Source organism: Halichoeres trimaculatus, unplaced genomic scaffold, assembly GCF_033239565.1.
Source record: "Halichoeres trimaculatus isolate MK-OKI-2021-1 unplaced genomic scaffold, fHalTri1.1 fHalTri1_scaffold_20, whole genome shotgun sequence".
Classification (NCBI taxonomy): Eukaryota; Metazoa; Chordata; class Actinopteri; order Labriformes; family Labridae; genus Halichoeres; species Halichoeres trimaculatus.
The window spans coordinates 13,268,937-13,292,916 of record NW_027437198.1 but is presented as its reverse complement, the minus strand read 5'-3'; the positions used below and the strand labels follow the sequence as shown (position 1 = coordinate 13,292,916).

General features: G+C 43.9%; 1 protein-coding gene across 2 annotated transcripts in view; it reads right to left on the bottom strand.

The window, feature by feature from the left end:
- Nucleotides 1-22: 22 nt before the first annotated feature.
- smurf2 (SMAD specific E3 ubiquitin protein ligase 2) overlaps nucleotides 23-23,980 on the bottom strand; it is a 59,225-nt gene continuing 35,267 nt past the window's right edge. The window contains exons 4-19 of one of the 2 annotated variants that reach the window (XM_074696471.1): nucleotides 22,238-22,377; nucleotides 18,236-18,301; nucleotides 17,473-17,557; nucleotides 17,183-17,266; nucleotides 15,287-15,501; nucleotides 13,694-13,778; nucleotides 11,607-11,765; nucleotides 11,425-11,472; nucleotides 7,799-8,000; nucleotides 6,587-6,690; nucleotides 5,660-5,774; nucleotides 4,426-4,604; nucleotides 4,053-4,311; nucleotides 3,615-3,816; nucleotides 2,740-2,815; nucleotides 23-2,209 (exon numbers count right to left, since the gene is read on the bottom strand). In XM_074696471.1, coding sequence (XP_074552572.1) covers nucleotides 2,110-2,209; nucleotides 2,740-2,815; nucleotides 3,615-3,816; nucleotides 4,053-4,311; nucleotides 4,426-4,604; nucleotides 5,660-5,774; nucleotides 6,587-6,690; nucleotides 7,799-8,000; nucleotides 11,425-11,472; nucleotides 11,607-11,765; nucleotides 13,694-13,778; nucleotides 15,287-15,501; nucleotides 17,183-17,266; nucleotides 17,473-17,557; nucleotides 18,236-18,301; nucleotides 22,238-22,377 — 2,119 coding nt within the window. In that variant the 3' untranslated portion in view covers nucleotides 23-2,109. The remainder of the gene's footprint in view (nucleotides 2,210-2,739; nucleotides 2,816-3,614; nucleotides 3,817-4,052; nucleotides 4,312-4,425; nucleotides 4,605-5,659; nucleotides 5,775-6,586; nucleotides 6,691-7,798; nucleotides 8,001-11,424; nucleotides 11,473-11,606; nucleotides 11,766-13,693; nucleotides 13,779-15,286; nucleotides 15,502-17,182; nucleotides 17,267-17,472; nucleotides 17,558-18,235; nucleotides 18,302-22,237; nucleotides 22,378-23,980) is intronic. The other variant, XM_074696472.1, reaches the window with a different exon arrangement.

Genomic DNA, 23,980 nt, shown 5'->3' with positions numbered 1-23,980 from the left:
ATTGTTAGACAAAGGCAAGTTTAATTAGAACTAATTACACACAAAAATAAAATACTCTTACAAAATGATAGTGTTAACATACATCAAATTGCATCAGTCTGCTATGAGAGATATAGTCCTGCTAGTGGATCATGCTATTTAAAAAAACAAAAACAGACAAAAACAGAGCGGCATCTCTCAGCTGAGTGAATAAAAAGTCGTATTGTTGGATGAGAGGCAGCTACAGGGGACAATGTTTTAAAGGAACAGACAGTAGGGCCGTCAGCGTGTGCACTGGACTTACAAAAGGCCGATGAAGAAGTGTTACAGAAGTCATCGTCAAACTAACCTCTCCATTTGTGTGCAATCCCTCTTTTCATTCCAAGAAAAATCTACTTTAAGTTAAAGATAAATTACAGGTCGTTTGATCCACATATATGAACAATATCTTATTACTGTACAAAGCACCATCTGAGGACACTTTTCACTCTGCATACACAGAAAAGAAAGAAAACCAACAGTTCATTTTCTGTAGTGTATGCAAACATTAAGAACAGTCCGCGGTCGTAGAGATTGCTAGACAGGCAGCATCTTTTTGAAAACATTCAAGAATTTCATTTTCAAACCGTAGAAAACATCACAGGAGGAGCTGTGAAGCAGGTCGAATCATTCAGTTCCCTTTCAACCAAAAGCACAAATGGACACATGCAACAGTTTCATGGGTCAGCTGAGGGAGAAAATTAACCCCAGAACCGGACGTTTTCAGCCCGAAACATTCAAGAAATAAAGATTAAATTTTGCCTCTCACCAGGAGTCGAATCGAAACGGACACATACTACAAACAGAGTCTCCTGAGAATGTGGAAAGGTTGAGCTCTCGCTTTCTTGGACATGCTTTGTGGCCACAGATGAGTTGTGTGGTGTCCAAAGAAAAAGGTCACATCAGACGATATTAATGCTTTTAGCACCACGTGGAGAGAAGGTAGTACAGATTCTTCTTAAATGACACACAAAAGATTTCAAAGACTCCTCTGGTAGGTTTGTCTGCTCATGACGTTCAAACAGCCCGGCTACAGATGGACCGTTGGAAACGTCAGCGTGATGGGTGAAGCTCTAGGATGAGATCAGTAGAATTTAAAGGGTCGGCTTAGTTCATTCATTCACAAGAGTTCATGGCACTCTGAGGAAGTTTAGTTCAGATTCTGCCATTTAGAGACACACTGCCCCTCCAGGTGCAGCACGAGCGTAAATAAAGATCAGCATTCTTAAAAGTGAGATTCAGTCGAGCTACAGTCTGATTCACAAATCGATAATTTAAAACATTTAAAAAGAAGTTTGTGTTCTCTGAACGGTGGAGCAGGGTTTCTGGAATAGAAGAGCAATAAATTATATATATTAGATAGAATTTTATTGTTTCTTTCCCATGTGATATAAAAATAACACATTTAAGCTATGCATTCATTTATTCATCTTCAAAGAAAGGAGCAGTCGCAGTTGAGATGGTTTGTGGGAATGCAGCGTTGGATGCTGGGAGCAGATTTCCTGCTGCTGTCTTTGGAGAGGACTGTAAACACTCAGGCTCTGATTCAGTGTCTGCTTTTCTCTTTCACTTCCTGCTTCTTCAGCCGCGGCGTTTTTGATAGCACCAAACCTCCAGAGTCTCACTCGCTCTGCAGCCACAAGTAGTGTTTAAAAGGAACCAGAAATTAGTCGAACAAACCAGACAAACCAGTCCTGTTTCTGCCACTTCAGAGAGGACTGACCTTGGGAAGATGGAGTAATGCTACATGGAGTACACAGTCTGTTTTAAATGCTAAAATGAACTTAGAAAAAGGGAAGAGCAGGTTCCACGAGTTAGTAAAGAGTTATTAGCAGCTGAAGAGATCCTTTCCAATGATTAAAAAAAAAAATCGTGAAGGAGGGCTGGAAGGTGGGAAATATAAAGTCAGGTGACATTTCTGCTCTTCTCTGCCCTCCTTTAGCTTGGCCACATGTCCTCAGAGTCTGTGGGTGAAGCAACTGAGTGTGAGCCGCCCCGTCCCGTCAGAGTGTCGGGTTTATAAGGAGGAGGCTCATCAGGACCAAACCGGATTGCTTCAGGATGTTTCCGGGCTCTGAAGGCATCAGTGTGTCACTCCACAGCGAAGCCGCACGTCTCCTCGATGGCAGTGAGCAGCTTGTCGTAGAGTTTGTCGTAGTGCTCGTAGGGAGGAATGTCAATCCGATTGAAGCTGGGGTAAAAAGCACAGAAGAAGATTTTTAAAATGGATCTAAAAATCATCGCCCGAGTTTATTGGGGTCAGAAAATCCAGGATCACATCCCTGATTAAAATCTGAGGGGTTGAAAGTCTGAATCTAGACTTAAATAAAACAATTTGGTTTCTTCTTAAATTTCTTTTATAACCTTTGATTAAAAGTTTATTATTCTAATAGTTTATTATTACGGTTTCATTAGTCCATTTTTCATTCTGTCTAAGAAAAAGAACAAGAAGTCAATGGTGAGAGAAAAGAGGAGTTTGTTATAGCTTGTACATCTTTTTCCCCACTGATACTGGGGAAACATCTGTGTTTAAAACTTTGTTATTTCCCATTGACCCAACATCCAGATCAAATCTTAATAAACAGTTTATAGATGTTTTTATCTAGACATCTGAAATGAAGACATCAGTCATTAAAACATGCTCAGAGTTTAACGCATTGTTCAAGTCTGACTCATGGCTCTGAATGGTCTGATGTGTTACAGTGTGAATGGTTTCCTCACCAGGTGTGGGCTTTGGGCAGGTTGTTGGTGCTGGCGTCGATCTGGTGGATGGTGAAGAGTCGAGGGCCGGCAGCTCCTGAAAAACAACACCGAGATCAGTAAAATAGACCTTCATACCCAAATAAAGCTGGAGTTTGTTTCATATTAAGATGTGGGGAATAGAGATGCTTGAACTGAGGGGAACATTTAAAAAGTTCAGCTCAGAGGGAGATGATTATAAAAACAGTCAAACCTGTCAGTATTTGTCATCATGAGTGTGGCCGCTCACATTTTCAACATTTTTAAGGTTTTAAAGATCTTCACTTCACACTTCAGGATCAGACAATGTGGCAGCAAATAACAGCTTAAAATAAAACTCTGTGGTCTTAAATCAGCCACAAGCCAAAATTCAGTTTTAATGGTTCCACAGACTCTGTGAGACCAGGTCAGAGTGCTTATTTTTGATTATTAGACCAAGAAGGCCGTCAGGGTTCTGTCTGTGGATCACTTTGCTCTCCTATCTGTCTGTACTCTGTCTCTGAGAGTGGACCCGCTGAACCACTTCACTGCACACACTCAGGGTTCATCTCAGGAAACCTAAACACAAAGTTACTGGAAAAGAAGGAGTCAGTAATCCCAAACACGCACCCTGGACTGTGACGGAGCAGGAGAGCTCAGAGAACCTGGAGTGTAAAACCAGAGAAGTATAGACCCCCCTTACACACCTTTGTATGGATCTGAGCCTGATTAGCACGTGGCGTTTGTTTCCTTTCAGCAGCTCAACGTCTCATTCTTTAAGGAGGAGCCGTTTCATTCAGAGCAGCAGTCACACTCACTGAATAACCTTTCCAATGCAAAATGAAGCATTAACATCAGACGGCTGTCTGCCTCTGTACCTTGGAGGGCCTTGAAGCCTTGCAGGGGGACTCTGGAGGAGCCGGTGACAAACTGCAGCAGCCGGGCTCGGCGCTCCTCGTCAAACGACTCCACGGCCTTCCAGAACCACTTCACGATGTTGCTGTCTGGAGTGCAGTGTTTGAGCCGCGTGTTGGACTTCCAGTCATTGATGTCGATTTTACCCAGACCACATACGATCAGCTGCAGGAGGGCAGAGGAGGAAGGTTAAACACCTTTAGCATGAAAACACTGAGACCCCAGAGAGCCAGGTTGGGTCCTTCTCACTTATCAAAACAAAAGAGCCTTTGTCTTATCTTCATAACGAAAGATGTGATATTTTATACACAGGGAAGCAGTTAAAGTAACTGCACTACACCACCAAACCAGTAGAGGACAGTATGAATGAGACAAAGGCCGACAAAGATGATGCCAAGTACCTCCAGCTCCTTTTCATCGAAGGCCTTGAGCAGGTGCTGTGGGATGACTTCGTTGAAACCTTTCTGCAGAGCCAGAAACTGCGCCTCGATTCCTCGCAGGAAACGCCAGTTGACGTAGAGTCGGACGTACTCTTTCTTGGTGTCCTGGGTGACGGGGATGCTCTTTCCATTTGGCTTCAGCTCATGCTGGATGATCTCTCCGTAAGCGTTATGTTCTACACAGAAGGTGTGGTCCAGCACACCTGTGATGTCGTTATCCCTGGGAAAAGAGAAACATCGATCAATGTGGAGCTTCAGTGATGTATTTGAATCCACTATTCTTTCACTTTACAGGAGAGTCTTGATCGTCGCAGACTTTGTATCTGATACGTACAGGATCCACACGAGGCTGTTGTGCAGGTCTGGGTCCACAGACTCCATGTCATCCAGGGTGATGGGTTTCCCCAGCAGCTGTTTGTAGAAAGGCAGCGTGAAGCCCCCGTCGATGTAGTGACCGTGGAACACCGCCATGCCCATGATACGGCCCACAAAGTGAAAGTAAGACAAGTGCTCCTGAGGAGAGAGGACAGCTTCAGGTTCTGAACCAGGAGGCAGGACGGGTGGTTAGACTCTGGATCTGAACGCTGACTTAAACACGAAGAGCATTGGTGTGATGTAAGTGACGAGGAAATGCTCTGATCAGCTTCTGGACTTAGGATAGTGTCCAGTTAAGAGGTATGTGGATGAATATTTAACATCTAAAAACAGATTCTGCAAATGAAAGCTCTCTAAAATGATAAACTTTCCTTATTTTGTTCCAAAGAATAGTAAAATGCAGAAGCTTTAAAATAATAAAACAGATTTTCCCGATCAACAGAGGGATAAAGTAAAGGGACAAAAAGAGACAGCTGTGCCTAGTCCTGCCTTATGTATGTCTCTCTGCTCCGCCCACGGTCACAACCACTGTATCTACGTCCCTTTAGTGCCGCATTAAGTCACACGTGTTACGTCTGTATCTGTGACAGACTGAAGGCAGAGGAGGGAGATAACCATGTCACTTTAACTACATGTTATCAGTCACATCCTGGTGACTGGAGGCTGTGTAATACATAAAGCAATATAACAGACGCCCATAAAACGTGCAAGTACAAAGATTACAGAATCCAAAGAGCAGGGAGGCACACCTCTTCTGGATTATTATGAAAAATTAGAGGAAATATTTGAGCCTTTTCAAGGAAACTCTTATATTTTGCTTCCATGACCATCAGTAACTCCTCAAATGTTGCTTCGTGTTCAGTGACTTTATCTGAGACCAGAGGAGTGTGCAGGTTAAAAACAAGATTAAATTCAACTTAAGCAAGACTTCATAATATCTAAAATTAGTTAAGACTTAATAATATCTTGAACTAGCCTTTCAGAGGGTTTTGGCTGTGTGCAGGAAAAGCGTCTCCTACCAGACTTACTAGACACGATTCTGGCTCTCACTGGCTTCTATCTGATGCTGTGTCAGCTTTAAACTTACCGACAGACAATAATTATTCATAGAATCGTTGTTAATAAGGATCAAAAAGATTCAGATACAGTGTGACGATAGTGGAGAGTTGTGCTTTTGTCAGTAAGAAACTCACAGGGTTGACAGCAGAGTCCGGGTTTATCTGCAGGGTGTAAATGTCGTCTCTGGAGTACTGGAACAGACCGTAGTACGGGTTCAGCATCTCGTGTGACAGCAGATAGAGCCACTCCCTGCACACACACACACACACACACACACACACACACACACACACACACACACATACACACACACACACACACACACACACACACACACACACACACACACACACACACACACACACACACACAGAGGGAGATACAAAAAGAGATAACTGTTACACCTCAGCTCATATTGTAAACACAGATACTGATGCAGGAACTGATGCTGCAGTGTGCAATTAACAGAAAAAGCGTAATGAAGTGAAAGAAGACTTCTGAGTCTCAAAGGCTGGACTCCAGAAGGCCGAAGCTGCATTTTGATTTCCTTCCTTATGACTCTAAATTCTCACACTATAACACACAAGAGGCAACATCCAGTTTGTAAAAATGAAGCCTATGTGGAAGTGCTAAAAGTTGCTGTTCATTGAGAATCCGCTTGAGGTTGGCTGCAGAAAAAAAACAGGAGTCACGTACACACCCAGCCATAAAAACAGACTTTTACAGCATTAAAAGCAGATATACAGCCTGGGTCTGAAACGCTGATTTCACTATCTGCACACTGTACGGTGAGTGAATTTTTCTAACTCTGTGGTTTAGAAGTTAATAGGGTCGTCTGATTGTCCAATCAGAGACACAGCTCAGGTCACGTGACTGGCAGACGCCCTGTAGCTGTTTGAAAGGAAACTCGCAGTCTGCTAATTGGCTTCATTTCACAGTTTCAGGTACAGACGAGTGATGTTGCGAAGGCTACGTCCATGTATTTTACAGACTATGGTAACACAGCACTAAGTTTTTCTTCAACTGTGGAGCAGCAGGGCTCTCGTTGCTCAAATTTTTACCTGGCGACTCCACCGTAATCAAGCCCCTCCTCTCCTCTGAACTTCACCATGAGCCTCTTCCACAGGTCCTTTGGCCTCATCTTCATCACCTGTCGGTACGATTCCTGCAACACAGACAGACAACAGTTAGAGCATCAGCTAAGATCGATTTTTGTGTTTTTTTTCTATGCGCTTTGTCAACTTTGTTCATAAAAAAATCTAAACAAATCAAGTTATTTTTTTTGTTGTTGTGATTTTTAGTCCATTCCCTGTTGTGAGAAGATCTTACTATCTTTATCAGTGTTCATATCCGACGTGCTGACGGCTCAGAAGGAGGGTTCATTTAAAGTGGATTAGAGTCAGTTATAATAAACACAGACGTAAGGCTCTAATAACACTTCACTGTGTCCTCCAGAGACAGAAAACACCAGAGAGGAGCGTCTTATCTCTGCTGAAAAGCACACAAACAGAGTCCTGACAGCCCAGCAGCTCACAGTCTGCCTGTTGAGCCGTTAAATGTAACGCTTCAGCTGCTCTGGAGACGCTCTGCAGCCTCCAGACGTCCTCTCCTCCCCTCCCTTCCTCCCCTCTCTCTCACGTTGAGATCAGCCAACAAAAATGTCTTCGTTCAGATTAACAGACGCGGCTGTTCCAGCACATTCCAGTGCATATTTTACGAGGGTCACGCAGTCTGCTGCAGGTGTTGTTGCTCTGATGAAGGCCCAGCACCTCCTATACGCAGAAGAGGGAAAATTCCTGGGCTGAAAAAAATGTGCTGGAGAATGTCTTCATCTCAAACAAGAGGTCTGCTTTAGATCTCAAACAGCCGGGATTCACACATCGCAGATAAACGTGTGAGGGAGAGGATTCACTCCAACAGCAGGGAGGGAAAAAAGGATAGATTGATGTTTGACTGAGTTAGACGACTAAAAGTTCTCTGCTATCGTTTATAACTTTGAGGAAGACTTAAACAGCAACTTTCATCTAGAGCGCTGACTCTGAAAGTTTAGGCCCTCCTGTGGACACTGGGGGTACTGCATTTGGGTAGAAAAGGTCGTATCATGGACAGAATAAAAAGAGAAATGTTGTGACAGCTCCTGTGAGACGGTTTTGCTCACACTCCTGCTGAGATGCTGAATCTCCTTCTGGGTTTTCACTTTCTGAGCGTCTCTAATTAAAATCTTCCCTCGTGAGCTTCAGATGATTCGACAGCATCACTGAGCCTGTCCTCACCTCAAATATCTCCTCACGGGACACCTCAATTCGGCAGTGGCCGGCCTGAGGCTGCTGCTGGGACAGCTCCTGCCGGAGGATCTTGAGCTTCTGAACAAGGTCCCTCTTGTACTTGGGCACTGTGAGGCACTCGGCCTCCTCTGGGAGCTGAGCACGGGACACCAGAGCCTGCTGGGCCTGATCCTTCGACTGGTTCTGACGACTGCAGGAGAGAAAGAGAGAAAAGGAAAAAATGTGTGTGAGTCCTACATGTTCTATCAGCAAACAAACAGGCTTACAAGTGAGGGGAAAAGTAAGCAAAAACTTGGACCAGAACAAGGAGAAAAGGGCCAAGAATCTCAGAACACAGCTTTCAGAGACGGAGCGTTCTTTCTGCGTCCTGTGTGAGGAGCAAATGCTCTGAGGTCATCTGGGAAGCACATCAAGTCAAACAGCTGCTCAGCCTCTCTCTCTCACACACACACAGAGGTGGAGGGGGGATTAGAGGAGGTAACACAGCTCCTTCATGTACACACACACCTTCCCCTCTTCACCTGGGAGCAGCCTGGTGGTCTCACACAGAGCGGAGGCTGAAATTCATGTTTTCTACTGAGAAGTAAAACATCCTTCAGCTCATCACAACACACTGTGGGTGGTGCAGGGTCAGAGGTCCACTCGCAAAGCAGAACACGGACAGATTATGGATCCAAAAAGTTTGTATTCAGACAGACACACAGATCTGTGGGCCTGCAAAGCCAGGCAGATCCAAAATGCTGAAAAGGTAAATCACTTTGATATAAGAGGATTAAGATTCACACCAAAAACAGACAGAAAGGAGGGCTATTCAAAAGGTAACTCTTCAAAGAGCAGGAACCATAACATCAACGCTCTGACAGAAATTAAATTCAGTACAGACCTACAAGTTAAATGAAATAGTTACACCTGAAGTAACTGATGGTTTTTAGCCACCTGAGGGCAGCAAAAACAAGTTATGATTGTTGATATGATGAGTTTATAAACTAACAGTCAGGTTGAAGGATTGTTTCAATACCAGGCAGTTATCATGAGCATCTGTCTCCTGACTGCAAATCCAACAGTGACTCTCTTTTCAGTGATATTTAAATGGCTCTCTAAGTGCTTCATGCTCATAAGGAAAAAGAAGAGGAAAATAGACAAATATCTGCTCAAATCAAGGATGGCAGAGATTCCTACAGCATGCTGGACTGAATATGAAGCCTACAGAAGCCTAACCAGAGACCAGGGCTGCCAGTAGACCCAGTTTAGAAACATACATTAAATGCTGTGATCCTTCTTTTGCTGTATGGATGATCTGCTGATATTTAAAGTGCTAATTTTACCTGAAGCTAACGTGTAAAGTGAGAGGAAGGAGGCCAGATGAGGGGTGGATCCAGAGGCCCTGTAATGGGATACTGTGCAGCTTCATTCTGTGGATTTATTAACCATACATTACGGTTCAATGTCTCTATAGTTGGACTTTTTTTTAGCCAAGGATCTAAACCAAACATCATGTCAGAAGAAATGAAAGCACTTAGCTTTTCAGCTCATTTAAAGCTGAAACTCTTGCCATAGCCTGGTCCTGACCGTGTTAGCTTTGTTAAATAAGTTAGCATGGTGATTTATCCTGATTAAAGAGGGCTGACTTCATGACACTGAGAAAAGAAAACCTCCCATCACATCTAATTGACTGAACCACAGTTTAGTCTAGCTAACTTTAGAGGATGGTTGTTTCCTCGTCTCTCAGTTTTTTTTTAGTTTCTTTCTTTTCATGGTCTTTTCTCATTTTGTAATGTTTGCAGTCTAGTTTCTCTAATTATCAGTCAGTTTACTTTGATGTGAAGTATTTCCCCCTTTAACAAACATATTTAACAAACACCACTCTCCTTGACCACAACAACAACCCCTCTGAGTTTTCTCTCTCTGTCTGCTCGGCAGAATCCTGTTTGGCTTTTCAATCACTTCCTGCTCTCCCAGAAAACCACAGGGCCCCATAGGACACAGCAGACCTCCTCCTGAATCCCTTTATTTCCTGCAGACTAGACTGAGAGGGAGGGAGGGGGCAGGAAGGGCGCTCTCCCGACAGCACCCAAACACTGGAGACATCTCTGAGGGGAGACATGCAGCATCTTCTCCTGAACTTTGACCCAGAAATCAAACATTCCTGCTCCGTCTATGTGCCAGAAAAACACGGTCTGTATTTTTTTCTGCAGATCCACTCTGGAGCAGGTTACCTCAGAGATGCTCGCTGCACAAACCAGTCACAACAAACCGTCATTTTGAAAGACGTGTACGTATCGTATATGTCTGTGAGATGACGCCACATTAGGGCGCACGTTCCTCCAATCTCTGCCAGGATAAGAGGCAGCTGTCTTGACTAAAATCCTCCGCTAAGGATATCTTTTCCAGAGTTTTGTCCCAAGCCTGAAAGTGTCTCCAAAGTCCCTTCATTTGCAGCTCCAGAACGGACAGAAACCGTCCCAACACGAAGCACAGATCATCAATTTCAGGGTTAATGTGATAAGAAGGGACAGGGGTTGGCTTGGGTAAGACCCCAGTCAGGCACAACTTATTGAAGCTATTTCATGAATCTCAGGCAAAGACCCAAGAGCCTGTGAATAATAGAGCCCAAACCCAACACTCCATATATTTAACTTCTCACTTCACAACAAAGTCATAAAAAATGAGCGAAGGGGCTGAATGTCAGCAGAGACAGAGCAGCTATATGATTTCTGTGACATCAAAACAAGTTCATTTCCATTCTATGAGAGTATTTACACTACGAGAATGATGTGCTGGAGATTCGGGAACATCTGGGCACAGCGGAGCTTATGACAGCCCCGAAAACAGATGTGATGTGCCAGGCAGTGTTTCTTCAAGGCTCTGAGGAGCAGAGGTGAAAAATAAAACAACTACAACTTCTTCATCGATGCATTATCTCTCTCTGCATGAGGAAGCACTGAGGTCAGACCCCCTACGCTGTTCCTCCACTGACTATGTGCAGCAAAGGCTCATGGGTAATGCTGCGGCTATCACTGCACAGTATGTGTCTTAACAGCTGCACAGGACATGTTCTGAACACGTGCATCGATGCAGGCAGGCATAGATTGAGCGCAGACGCATGGAGCAACTCAGCACAGATGGACACACACGCACACACGGTTCATTCATTAGCCTGGCATCTAATTTATACTCTGTTTCCTGGATTTAAAGCGCTCCTCAGACACAGACAGCAGCCTCGGTTTCCACTCAGCTATCTGATGTCTGGCCAATGCGAGCTTTGTGACGGATTGTGTGCTAAAAGCCTTTATGATCAAAACCTCGGCAGGCCGGAGGAATTCAAATTTTGTGCTCCAAAAAAAAAAAAAAGACAGGAGGAGTGCAGTGTGTATGTTTTTCTGTGTGTGTGTGTTTGTGAGTGTGTGTGCAGACACGTCTGTTCAGCAGACAAGCAGCTCAGAGCGAGCTGACCGCTGAAGCTCTACAGGTGGTGAACACACCTTGGCACAGGATCCCACATTAAAACACTGAGTGAGGGGGAGTGAGAGTAAGCAAGTCGGTGTATGTCTGGAGGAGTGTGTGTGAGTGCGTGTGTGTGAGTGTGGACAGCTGGCATGTCTCCAAACTCTTACCTGACATTCTGAGTCTCGATGCCTCCTCGGGAACCGTTGGGACTTGGACTGCAGACGGGAAAAAAAGAGAAAAAAACAAGTGGAAATAAATCTCTGGGCTCTTACACCGTGTTTTTTAAGCTCTGTCAAACTCGCTGCTCTCTCGGCTCATTCTCAGGCTCATAGATCTCTGCTGTACTCACTTTAGGACGAGGTGCAGGTTGGCGGAGAGGCGTGGGTCTGTGAACTGTGTGGTTCGGTTGTTGTGGTCAACAAAGTAAACCCTCCCCGTGGCTGTGTTCCGTATCTCCCATCCAGGAGGCAGAGGACCCAGCTCCTCACAGTTCACATTACTCAGATCTCTGAAAATTCAACACAAATCAACCACTGAAACATTTTACATTAAATAAATCTGATGAGTTGAAAAGTATATGTAAGTTTGTCATGATTTGTCATTAAAGAGGTGTAGAGAATGAACAGAAAGTCAATCTGACTTAAATGTCTTCTGTTCCTGTCTCCTCTGACGAGCATCATGTTGGAGAACTACATCCTCATCCCAGATGGAGTCAGATAAAAAGGATGTCACTCTCTAACAAGTCTCAGACGACATTCCTAAATGTCTGAGAAATCTCTTTTATTCTATTTTTCCTCTTCCTCTCTTCTTAATCACTAACCGCTGCCCTGCAAACCTCTCAGTTGAACTGTGAGGACGAAAAGGATCAGAAGCTACACCGGGATCACGGCGCTGGTTCTGCAAACAGGGAGCAGAGCTGTGCATGTTCTGGGAGCTTGGCAGCTACGATCTCCTGAGCAGGACCCTGTGAGGTGTGGCGTGACCAACGACTTCTATCAAGTGCAATAATAACATCATCTATCACTCATGTACTGATAAATGCAGCAGAGCAGAGGTCAGGTATTATATAGCATCATTCATGTTTTATTGATAGCATCTGGAGTCCGTCTCTTACGTATTTGTGTGTGTGATAATCAATATGACACACGTGCCTGACTGAGACTCTCTGTTATGGCTGATTAAGAGCCGTGTGCTGCCGGCCATGTGTCCCAGAGCGAGAGCCTTTCAGCGCTGTATCTAAAGCACTGAAATCGCTCTCTGAGCCGCGTGACGTGGGACTCTTCACAGCATGTCAGGCTCATAATCAGCTGCAGGTTTCAGAAAACGACAGAAGGCGCAGGACCGCGGGAATGTCAGTTATGTCTGTGAGCATAAAGTCTGTGGGGAGCTTTAAGTCTTATCTGCACATTTTATAATTTTTACAAAAAAGTTAGCCTTGAAAATAACTTTTCGTGCCCCTTTAATGGATGAAAATAACCTTTTACACAGTGCTGCCTGAATCAAGTTCAGGAATACAATTGTTCCCTTCTTCTTTAGGGGTTTTACTTTTTATATTAAAGGGATAGTTCTTTTTTTTTTTAAGTGGGGTTGTATGAGCTCTATGTGACCACTAAGGACATTAGATACAGTAGAAAGTTGTCTCCTCTCCCTCAGTAAGACACAAACTGTAATCGATGGTGACGAGGAAATAGACGCTAACAGGGAGAGACCGTACCAAATTCAAAGGCTATTTTCTCTGCCTACAAGAACTAAAATCAAAAAGTAATACCACAGTTTAAGAGTACGCTTTTCTAAGTGCATTAAGTCTTGGGAAATATAAACATTTATCCGGATCTAACTAACTGGTCATGTATCCTTCCGCCCAGCGCTAGTGTGCTCCGTCCCCCCTCCTCCTTTCAGCTGTAGGGAATGTAAACAAGCTATGCTTCGGGCGTCTGTCGTAGCCTCGTGTAAGTTTGATCAAGTATTGTAATTCTTTTGTTTGTACTCTAAGGATTGTGAGGCAGCGTAGGAAATTCAAAATGAGTGACCATGACAGGGACGATGAAGTTTCATTCACTTTGGAACCAAAAGGATACCTGTATGAACCGGAGTAGCTACACAGAAGAAGAGCTGCTACAGATGGCGACTGAAAGAAATACAGAGGAAACATCCACAGACACTGGACAGGAGAGGAGACACCTTTCTACTGTATCTAATGTCCTTAGTGGTCACATAGAGCTCATACAACCCCACTTCAAAAAAACTGAACTATCCCTTTAAATGGCCAGGACAGTGGACAGAGGAGGAACCTGGGACAAGCCTAAGGCAACACGTTTGATTTGAACCACTGTACAATTAAACCTCTGAACTAAACCTGCCCCCAAATCATTATTTGATCTCAAATCTCACTATTGCTCATCCAAAGGCACCAGAACTCTGTGTTGGCATACATACCTCGGTACTCTGGGATCGTGCCACGTGCTGACACCCGTCTGAGTGTGAAGAAAGTAGACTTGGCCCTGCTGCGTGGTCCTCTGCTCTGTAGGACGACAAGAGAAAAACAGGATGAAAGGTTTGGAGATCCTTTCTTATACAATGAAATCAAAATGAACCTCAGCAGTGTGTCAAACTATATGTGGAAAATGAAACTGAGTGTAAGGCATGAGCCACAGTCAGACAGCTTACGCCTATAATCTGTCTGCGTAAGAGAGAGATCACACAGACGGAGATAAAAGGACTGACTGAGTCCGTCAGAAGGCTGAAAGGGGGGAGGGAGCGAGACGGGTGAGGAACATTGGAGAGGAGCGATGAGGCCGTTTGACTTCTTAGCTGGTGAGCTCATTCATCAAAGACTGACAGAGATATTTCCACAGAGAGGAAAGCTGCCAAAGAGCTCTCCTCTGGCATCCCTTTGGACAGGCCTCTTGCTTTAACATGCATGTACGCACATAACCTTCAAACCCTCACACACGACGAGGGTATGATATACATCTGACACATCAGGGCTCGCGTGTGGACATGCAGAGAGTCGGGCGTGCTGACAGGTTTAACAGGGACTGCACAAGACTGGAGACAGCAAGGACGGAGAGTACAGGCTGTGTGAGCAGAAGGATGATGTGACAGGGTCCAGGAAGTGAAGCCATAAAGCCCGCCTCCTGCTGGTTGACCAATGGGACATGGGTCAAACTATAAAACACAAATACATGATTCTCCTGTATGGTTTCTGTCTTTAACTTTAGTTATTATCACACTCAATTCTATCAGTGCCCTCAAACTCACCAGATTTAAAGTAATAAAAAGGGGAGTATTGTCATGTTTGACAGCTGTGTCGACTAATGAAGCTCTAGCAGTGCTGTGTGTGCTTCAGTATTTAAAACTGATCAACTCTTTAATTTAAAAAAAAAAGGAAGGACACACAGAGATAGAGAAAGATGTGTATTGAAGTTACAGCCTCATAATCTGGACCACTGAGAGCTGCGCTGTGATACGCTTTTATTGCTTTGGCTCCTGAAATCCTGCAGAAGATTTCTGTGTGATGATAAAAACCCTCCCTTGGGCTGTGTGGGGGATCACAGCTTGTGTGCGTGTTTGCTTTTACATGAATGCATCCGATTGTTTGCCTGTGTGCAGAACACAGAACAGAGAGGGGGGTGGGGGTGAATGGCTGTCGCCAGCCCTTAACAGCTCGATCAATTCAATTAGATTGTGGAAAATGGAGCCAGTATTTCAGGCTCCTTGTGCAGAGCTGCAGCGTCATCAGAGCAGAGCTGGACTGAATGAGGCCACAGATTAGCTGGGTTACCGAGCCCAGTCTTTAGCAGGGAGGAGGGCAGAGTGGAAGTCATTAACACAACAGCATTACAATGTTGACACAATTCAGAGTGGAGGTAAGGACGGATTAACCAGAGGGTGGAAAAGCCCAGCGTTAAAAAACAGTACACATACATCCCTCTGTTTGATGATTCCAGCTGTTATTTGTCGAGGCAGAAAAGCTACATGATAAAAGTGCTCTGGAGTTAGAGAATATAAATGAAGACTCTGACTAACCGTATCCCTCAGGGAGGTCTGGAGGTGTGTGCAGGTGGGTCCTGCTCATGTAGTTGCGGTGCCTCTGAGATCGGACTCGCCTCTCTTGGGCTCGCTGGTCACCGCTCGAAGGAGGCAATGCTGTGGTGGGCGTGGCCCCATTCGTGCTGACAGGCGTGTTCTCATCCACGATGCAGCTGAGAGGCCGACCAGGGCTGGAGTACTCTGACGCAGGCCTTAAGGAGAGAGATGGGAGAGGGTGACGAGGCTGGAAGACATTCCTGAGTGTTGTTTCCACTTGAGCTGTGCTATTGGTGGTCCAAGTAACCTGTCACTACTATTTCTGGGGAAACTGCACGATAAATACTTAAGAACAGTTGTCTTGAACTGCACTGCAAAAAACAGAAATCTTACCAAGTGTTTTTGTCTTCTTTTAAGTAGAAAATGTCTTTTTAGACTTAAAACGAGCCACTTTCCCCTGACTAGATCACTAAAGTGTCTTGTTTCAAGTAACTTAAGGACAAAAATAAGGTCAGACTTGCTTGTTACGGATTCAAAAATTCTGCCAATGGAACAAGAATAAAATTACTTAAAGGAAGATGTCAATCTAGTTTCCAGCAAATTTTCTAGTAGATTTCTCTTGTTCCATTGGCCGATATTTTGAACTTGTTACAAGCAAGTCAGACCTCATTCTTGTCTTAAAACAACTTGAAACAAGACATTTTTCTGGACTGATAAGTTTAATGTGGCTCACATCAAGTGCAATAAGACAATTTTTACTGTAAATAAGACAAAAACACTTGTTAAGATTTCATTTTTTTGCAGTGTGGTTGATACCCGAGTGTTAGGGATGTCCTGATACAACCTTTTCACTTCCAATACCAATATTGCAGCCTTGAATATCATCTGTTACCGATATCAGTCCAATACAGCATCAGCATGAGTCTTACATACTTTTATAACTTATTTTTTAGTATGGAAAGGCGTGATTAAGTGTTATTACTTAAACTCAATGATGACGTTGGTTGTATCAAACTTCCCAGCACCCACGGGAAACTTGTGCATGACAAGTTCTGCCCTCAGCTGACATCACTCCTACTCCATGCTACTTTGTTAGCACATTAGCACGCGCTGCATGCTGGATAGAAGTGATGGAGTCTGAAACTGACTGCTTGTATCAAAAAGCTTTTTATCAGAGATTTTCAATGCAGGCTGATCTAAACAGATACTTGTTTTTTTCACTGATATTGGACCAATATCTGATATTATCAGATCAGTGACGGTCAATATAAGATTCTGATTTTTGCAGGCTTCCCTGCATAAATTATTCTTTCTTCTTTCACTGGCTGAAGAAATTTGGTTCCACTTTTGTAACTGTACGATGTTAATATCTTCAAAAATGATACTGTGATATAAATCCAGAAACAGAGGTTATAGCTGAAGATAACCTGTCTTCATGCACACTCTACCTCACTCATCACCTCACTTCGGTCACATGTGTGAGGAAAAATTCTAGCAACTTTCAGGGGCTGTTTGCCTGAACTTGTCAAGAGTTTATGTGCAGAAAGTAGGAAGTCATTGCTTCAAACACACAGCAACAAATCAGTAAGTGGCACTAAAGAAGTCTTCAGGATCTTGGACAGTGATCTGCTCTGTGAGAACTGGGTGACACAGACGGACTAAAGCAGTGATGAAAAGCCTCAACTTCCCCTCGATGGTTCTCTTTCACATCATTAGACGCTGTCTGGAGCAGTCCCTCTGACACGGCTGTCTCTTTTTTCTGAGGACTGCTCTCCAGTTCAGACAGACTTCTCCTAATTTGCACTGAGGTCAGAGAAGAGGTCTTCCACTGGCCTGCTGCTGGGTGATTTAAGAGGTCTGGGTTTGAGTTTCTGTGGGCTCTGTGAGTGTACTCACCTGGTCGGCCTCTCCCACTGTGTGGTGCGTGTGATGTGGTTCAAGTACTGGATTCGTCCAGACGCTGTCCTCCTCTCCTCCCAGCTGGCCACAGAGACACACACACAGACGGACACAGTTAAGAAGGCGCAGAATCTTCCAGTTTCTGATCTGTCTCGCTGCTCCGTCTCACCACATGCATGGATCAGATTCTGTGTGTCTAAACCCCTCTCGCTCCAAGGCAGAATTTATTTTCGAGATTTGCTACAGCTCCTCCTGAGACGATAAGAGATTTCCCTACAGTCACTCACCCATCTGGAAGATCATTGTCAAACAGCCGACTGCAGTCCACCACAGGGCCTCCTGTGCCTATCCGGTCCCTGGACTGCAGGCTCACTGCAGCAACACATGGCAGACAGATGCACACGCTGGGATTACTCGACAGCACATTACAGTGAGCACAGATATTTCATCCAAACATAAAAACAGAGCGCTATATCTTTATGAGGAACAGGACCAGGGTTACATTTTATCAGGGGTGTCCTGTGGGGTCTGCTCAAAGGGAGGCTGTATTTTCCTCCTCTTGTTTTTTTTTTACTTCTATGATGAAATTCAACCTGAAATTTTTGGTGATTTATGTGGTATATTGGACAGCTTTTGAGCCGTGAGAACAGGCAACACTCAGCAGGCTACAGCTGGTCATTTATCACACGCTCACCGTACGTTATGTCACAATAATCAGACAGGAAAATTCATACATGTGTCTTTGTTTATGTCTTTGTCTTTGTTTTGATTGTGGTGGTTGTGTTCCCTCGACATATGGATTTGTTTAATATGTGTCTGTTTCTTCTTCAGTCTTTTACTCATGCACGCGTCTGGTTTATTTGGCAAGAATCAAATACAGAAAAAATAAAAAAGGTAGCGAGATCATCTTAAGGAACATACTGTTGCAAGGTTTTTTCAGATTTTCGTTAGAGTGAAGTTTTCAAGCTCTTAAAAATTCAATCTAAAACTTTTCACAAACTTTTCTAATGTCACAGAATGTTTTCTTGTCCATGTGTCTCGTGCACTCACCGACTATCTGTCCTCTGACTGTGTCACTGTCATTGGGACTCAGCTTGTTCAAGTCTAGTCTCTGATCTGTGGAGAGAAAACAGACAGAAAAAGACAGAACATCATGAGACAAACAGGAAATGAGAGAAGATGAAAGAACGAGCTCCAAAGAGGATTCATCAGTGTCACGGAGATGCATGTCACTAGCGTGTGTGTTGTTTTATTTTCCCCCATCGCTCTGTATCATTTACATCACTCAGAGTCCATTCCTCTCTTTCTCCCTCATTATCCTCCACTCATTCTTCTGTCTGCAGACCGCAGCTTGGCTGTGCCCGGGAACAGATGGTCTGGGTCTGTGGAGCAGCCACGGGGCCGTAAAAATCTCACTGAGCACCGGTACAGAGACGGCTTCAGTTCATACTCAGAGGTCAAACATTTGACAAATTTCAGTACAAAGCCGGCACTATTCTGCTCACTCCTAGCAAGGACATGAACCTTTGCCAAAGTCTGGAAACTCTTTGTCTGAACTTCTTAAAGTCTGCGGAATTTGAGAGCGAGGGAGAAACATGGAGATCAGGCGGAAAGAGGAAAAAAACGACACACACACACAAAAAAAAACTGCCTGCAGACATGAGAAATGCCACTATCTGCTCTCTCCCTCTCTCTGTTGTCTGGGTGTCATGCAGATCAGCTCAGGATGTCTGTCTAGACTAAACACGGACCATAACAGGCAATGGTCAAACCGTTACAAGGCTGGCTGGAGGTCAGCCGCCGCAGAGAAAACAGAAAACACACTCACACACACTCTCACGGACAGTAAAATGCAGACAGAGGACTGCACACAAACGCACACACAAGGACATACATTTAAATACGTGGCCAAAGACAGACACTCTGCAATTATATTTAAATGTTACTGTAAAACACAGACACTCTGAATTTATACGCAAATATTTCAGCTGACCAGATGCCCTCCTTTGGCCCTGTGGAGGAGACAAAACTGCAACTTCTGGTAAATTCCTCACAAAAACAAAAGAATGACACACACACATACAAACACACACACACACTCGAGGGGGTGTAGACCACAAGAGAGAGAACACAACAAATGTACGCTTACTCTTAAATAGCTGTACAATTATGCATGTCTGCGTGGAATGACCGGCTGTCTAGATCAGCGGACGGAGATAGAGGGAGGTTAGTCACAATGCCATTTAGTGTGTTTGTGTGTATGTGTGTGTGTGTGTGTGTGTGTGCGTGTGTGTAACTGAAGGGGAAGCTGAGGGGTGAGGAGGAGGCCAGCAGAGAAAGTAAACGCACAAGCAAACCACTCGCAGCTGTGGCACAAGGTTCAGGTTTCCTGTGTCGCTCCAGGAAAACAACAGTGTCAGGGCCTTCGAGGGAAAGATGAGGTTTTTTTTACCCCTGGTTGTTGCCTTCAGGCTGAGAGAGTGGGCATGAGTTGATCACTGCACACTGCCTTCCTGAAGCTGTTTCCCAAAGCTTCTTTCTCATTTGTCGGGTCAGATTAAAGAATCAGATGATGTTAACCCACCCCACACTGATGCAGATGAGCCCAGCGTGTCCTCATAGACCAGGTGAGGAGGAAAGGACTACAAGGAGCTATTCTACCTGAGCTCCTGGCCAAGCTGCACGTACACAGCAGGCGTCATGGATACACCCTTATTTACTCACCAGGGAACATTAGAAGTGGTTGATTAAACTGAAGCTATTCGTCACCACAGCGGAAACAGGAGCGTAAACAGAAAGATGAATAAATAAGTGAGGGAGGTGAGCTTGGTTACAAAAGCTGTGTGCGCTGAAGAGAGAGATCATTTTTATAGAAGATGAAACAGAGTCAGAATTTAAAACCTGGGGCGGGTGAGGGAAATATGTTAGGATGAACTTTGTGATGCCCGATCCTTCTACCGGGTGTTGACACCACCCAGCCCCTCACAGTTTGATAGGGTATCTGTGATAAAGGTCTAATCTGTGGTGCCCATCAAGGAGACCAGCTCTGTGCCTTTTATTTATCAGCACTCTAGTATGATGTCACATGCAAGTCAAGGAAAGAGCTATAACATCGCGGCAGCAGCAAACAGCAGAGACTCTGCGGTGTGGAGGATTTTTTGCTGCATTACCAGTCTGCGGGTGTAAAGTTATTTCAGTAAGTTCTGAAGCTTAATTTTTACCAAACTGCTGAGAAAACATTCAAACACTTAATACTTTTAATACATATCAACCCGGTAATAAAATTATGTACTCATTTTTTGCCCTTTACCTAAAATAGTACCAGTCTTATAGCACAGTAAGTCATGCAAATTATCATTACCTCCACCAAGGAGGTTATGTTTTTGTGGGGGTTTGTCTGTTTGTTTGTTTGTCTGTGAAAAACATAACTCCAATGTAACAAACCGGTCTTGATGAAATTTTCAGAACATTTTCCAAATGGAAAAAAGAAGAAGTGATAAAATTTTGGAGGTGATCTGGATCACCATCTGGATCCAGGATTTTTTTTAAAGGATTCTTTATCATTGTGAGATAGGGCTGTTTTTACCATATGTGTATATAACTTCACAGTAAATGGTCGGATTGTTTTGCAAAACAATACAAGACAAGGTCACCATAATTTCTGACAGATGTAAAAGTACGATCCAGATCCTGGCAATATTCTAGGTACTAAGATCCAGAATATGAAATATGTACTGGGTCATCTTAATTTTCAACACTGTCAGGAAACAAATTATCGTACCAACCGGCAACTAACACCAAATTGTAGCAGACGGTCTGCTGAAAGGGAGTATAACATCAAAGTAGGACTAAAGTGTTGGTGACAATCACAATATGCTTGGTGGAGGTCTGCGCTCTCTGAGTGCTTTTCTAGTTTTAACACTGGTACTGAATAGGCATAGATATCAGTTGATACCCAAAGCCCAGGTATCGGTATCAGTACCGAGACCAGAAAAGTTTGAATGGTGCATCCCAAATAAGAACCTACCTAAACTTGCTTTCTGGGCCTTTTTCTATCAGACATAAAAAAGTTGTGGTGTCATATCACATCATTTTACATTCAGCAATAAGAGAAGCATACTTCTATGCAGAGTTGCTCAGCTGAGGCTGCAGCCATGTGCAACAACTCCTCAATAGCTCCTCTATTGAGGTGGCATGGACACGAATACTGAAGCTGAGAACTTGTGAGTTATTGTTAATTACCCCTATTTATGGATACAAAGCTGACAGACTGGTAGAAAGTCTCTGCAGAAAGATTTCACAGTCTGGCAAACCAGCAACATCTGTGAGGGTCTGTTTTCTGTGTGGGCACATTTATTTTTCTTTAGTTGAGCTTGAAATATGTCTCTGTTAAGTTCTCTAGTTGCAAAAATTCCACTTTTCACAGTTCAAGCCTCATTCTTTGAATATATGTCTGCAAAAGTATCTGAATGAGCCTGCTCTGCATGTTGATATTCAGTGTATCTTCAACGCCTCTTTATGTTCTGCAGCTGTGCAGATAGACGCATTATGATTCTGTGGAAAATAAAGCATTGTATTTTAGGTAGAAATGCATGGCATATTGTTTTTATTGTAGGAAAAATCAGAGAATACTTAGGTTTTTCTTTCCTACCCTGTGGTGCTCACTCTTTGCAGGTTTCTGTAATAAATCTGATTTTATTTTCTCAAACATCAAACTTCGTTTTTTTGTACCAGTTTATGAATGCAGATCACGTTTTGGAGAGGAGGGATGATTCAGAAACATGAAACATTTATGGAGGCAGCAGAGATCTGGGATGTCTTCTTTCTGAGCTGCAGTATTTTAGCTGATGTCTGTGGGAACAAGCTGGCTCTTCTCTGGGATGGTATCAGGTTGGTGCTGAGGCTGGTGTCAGATCAGTTCTAGTTATTAGCTGAACTCAACAAAGTCCTTTTAATATGCAACAAAGCTTCTTCCACTAGAGATACAACAAAGACAGGACATCATCAACATTTCACAATATTTTTGGGTAGTTGAATTAGAGTGACACTGACACTTACAGCCCGTGTCTTTAAGGCGGTTGATTGCGTTGGACAGAAGGCGGACACAGCCCAGGAAACCCGCGCCCTGCTTCTTGTGGATCTTCTTGTGGTTCCACACGCTGATGGTGATGGAGTCTGATTTCCCGATGTACCTGAAAGAAGGAGACAGAGTTAGAGCTAAAATGCTCTATTCAGGATGTCCTCAGGAACGCAGCGGAGACACACATCCCCCACAATGAGTCTCCTTGTCAAGGACACGCTACGAGTCACAGAAGGGCCGTGAGGCGGATGAGGAAGAGGAAGGCGGGGTGACTGAGAGGGATTTTCCCACTCAGTCTGTGTGAATGTGTAAATCTGACCCTGAACGTCTGAGTATGAGACAGAGCTCAACGTGCAGACCGGGACCCTGTGAATCATTTATAGAATTCAGCATCTCACCCCAGAAAACGGTGAAAAAGAGAAAGAAGAGAGGACAGAAGGAGAGGAGGGATGACAGCGGCGTGATGAGCCGCAGCAAACATGAACGCAGTCTAAAGGATGATTATGCCTCTGGTAATCTGTCCAACTGTGGAAAGAGACTGAACACTTCACACCCAGCCTCCAGCGCTCCGGGCTCTTCTGGTTTCATGAGGGATCAAGACAAGCAGCCTTATTAAAGCAGCTTAATTGAAAATGTAAAAGAGCATAAACAGTCATTAATAATGGTGACAAATGTGGAAATTTTCAAATTTAGTTACATAACACAGCCATTGTTTGTCTTCAAGTTTACTTTTTGAAAGCAGGAACTTCACTGCTCTGTATGAATGAATCCATCTCCATTATCCTAACACCATGTGATTACATAATGTAGAGTGGGTGATGGACATGATACGGCAATGGAGTGGAGGAAGTTTTTGAATGCAGAATTCAATTATTAATTAAAGAACATAAGTGGATACATACTTACAGGCCCTTCACATTCATCATGATCAGGGTCCGTATGCATGACAAGCATTTAGTGGACAAACCTATGGAAAGGTGGCGATGTGTAGTGATACAGCAACTTTAGACTTAGGAGACGACACTTTTCAGTGAACAGATGAGATAAGGGACACAAACCGGTGAGGCTCACGGCTGTCAGTTTTCAAAGTTTGATTCGCACTTTGCCTTTATATGCCCGGGTACTACCAAGATGTGTGAGGTGAAAAGTTGAAGTTCATAAACTGCTTTGAAAGTTATTCATCGAGGTATCAGATTTCATATTACTGATGTTATTAGAGAGGTTTTTACTGTGCGCTCAGAAACACCACACACATTTACTCTGTTCAAGATCAACAAACTTTCTCTTTCTCTTTGTTTACCTGATTGACTCACTGATAACAGCTGTTTGTGTATTCTTGTAATAAAGTCTCCATTCATCTCCACAGTGATATTTTTACTACTTTTCCCCCTGTGTTTGTCTGGAGATCCTACATGTAACCATGGCTGCATTGTTTACACGTGAAATTAGCTGTTAGCAGCCTGTAGCATGTCAATGCTAACTAGTGTAGGGCTTGATGATTTCCTCGAGGTGAGGAGGAGGAGGTGAGGACAACGTGCTGGTTCTCGGATGTGAGCTGGGAGGTGACGATGTGGACCTGTCCTTCCATCCATCGTTCTTGGGAACATGGGATCTATGTCCAGTGGGATGGACGAGCTAGCCGTGCTAGCCCAGCGGCAGAGGGGCTGCTTATCTTTTGCATTGTTGACTTAACACAAGTTTTAAGTCATTTTATA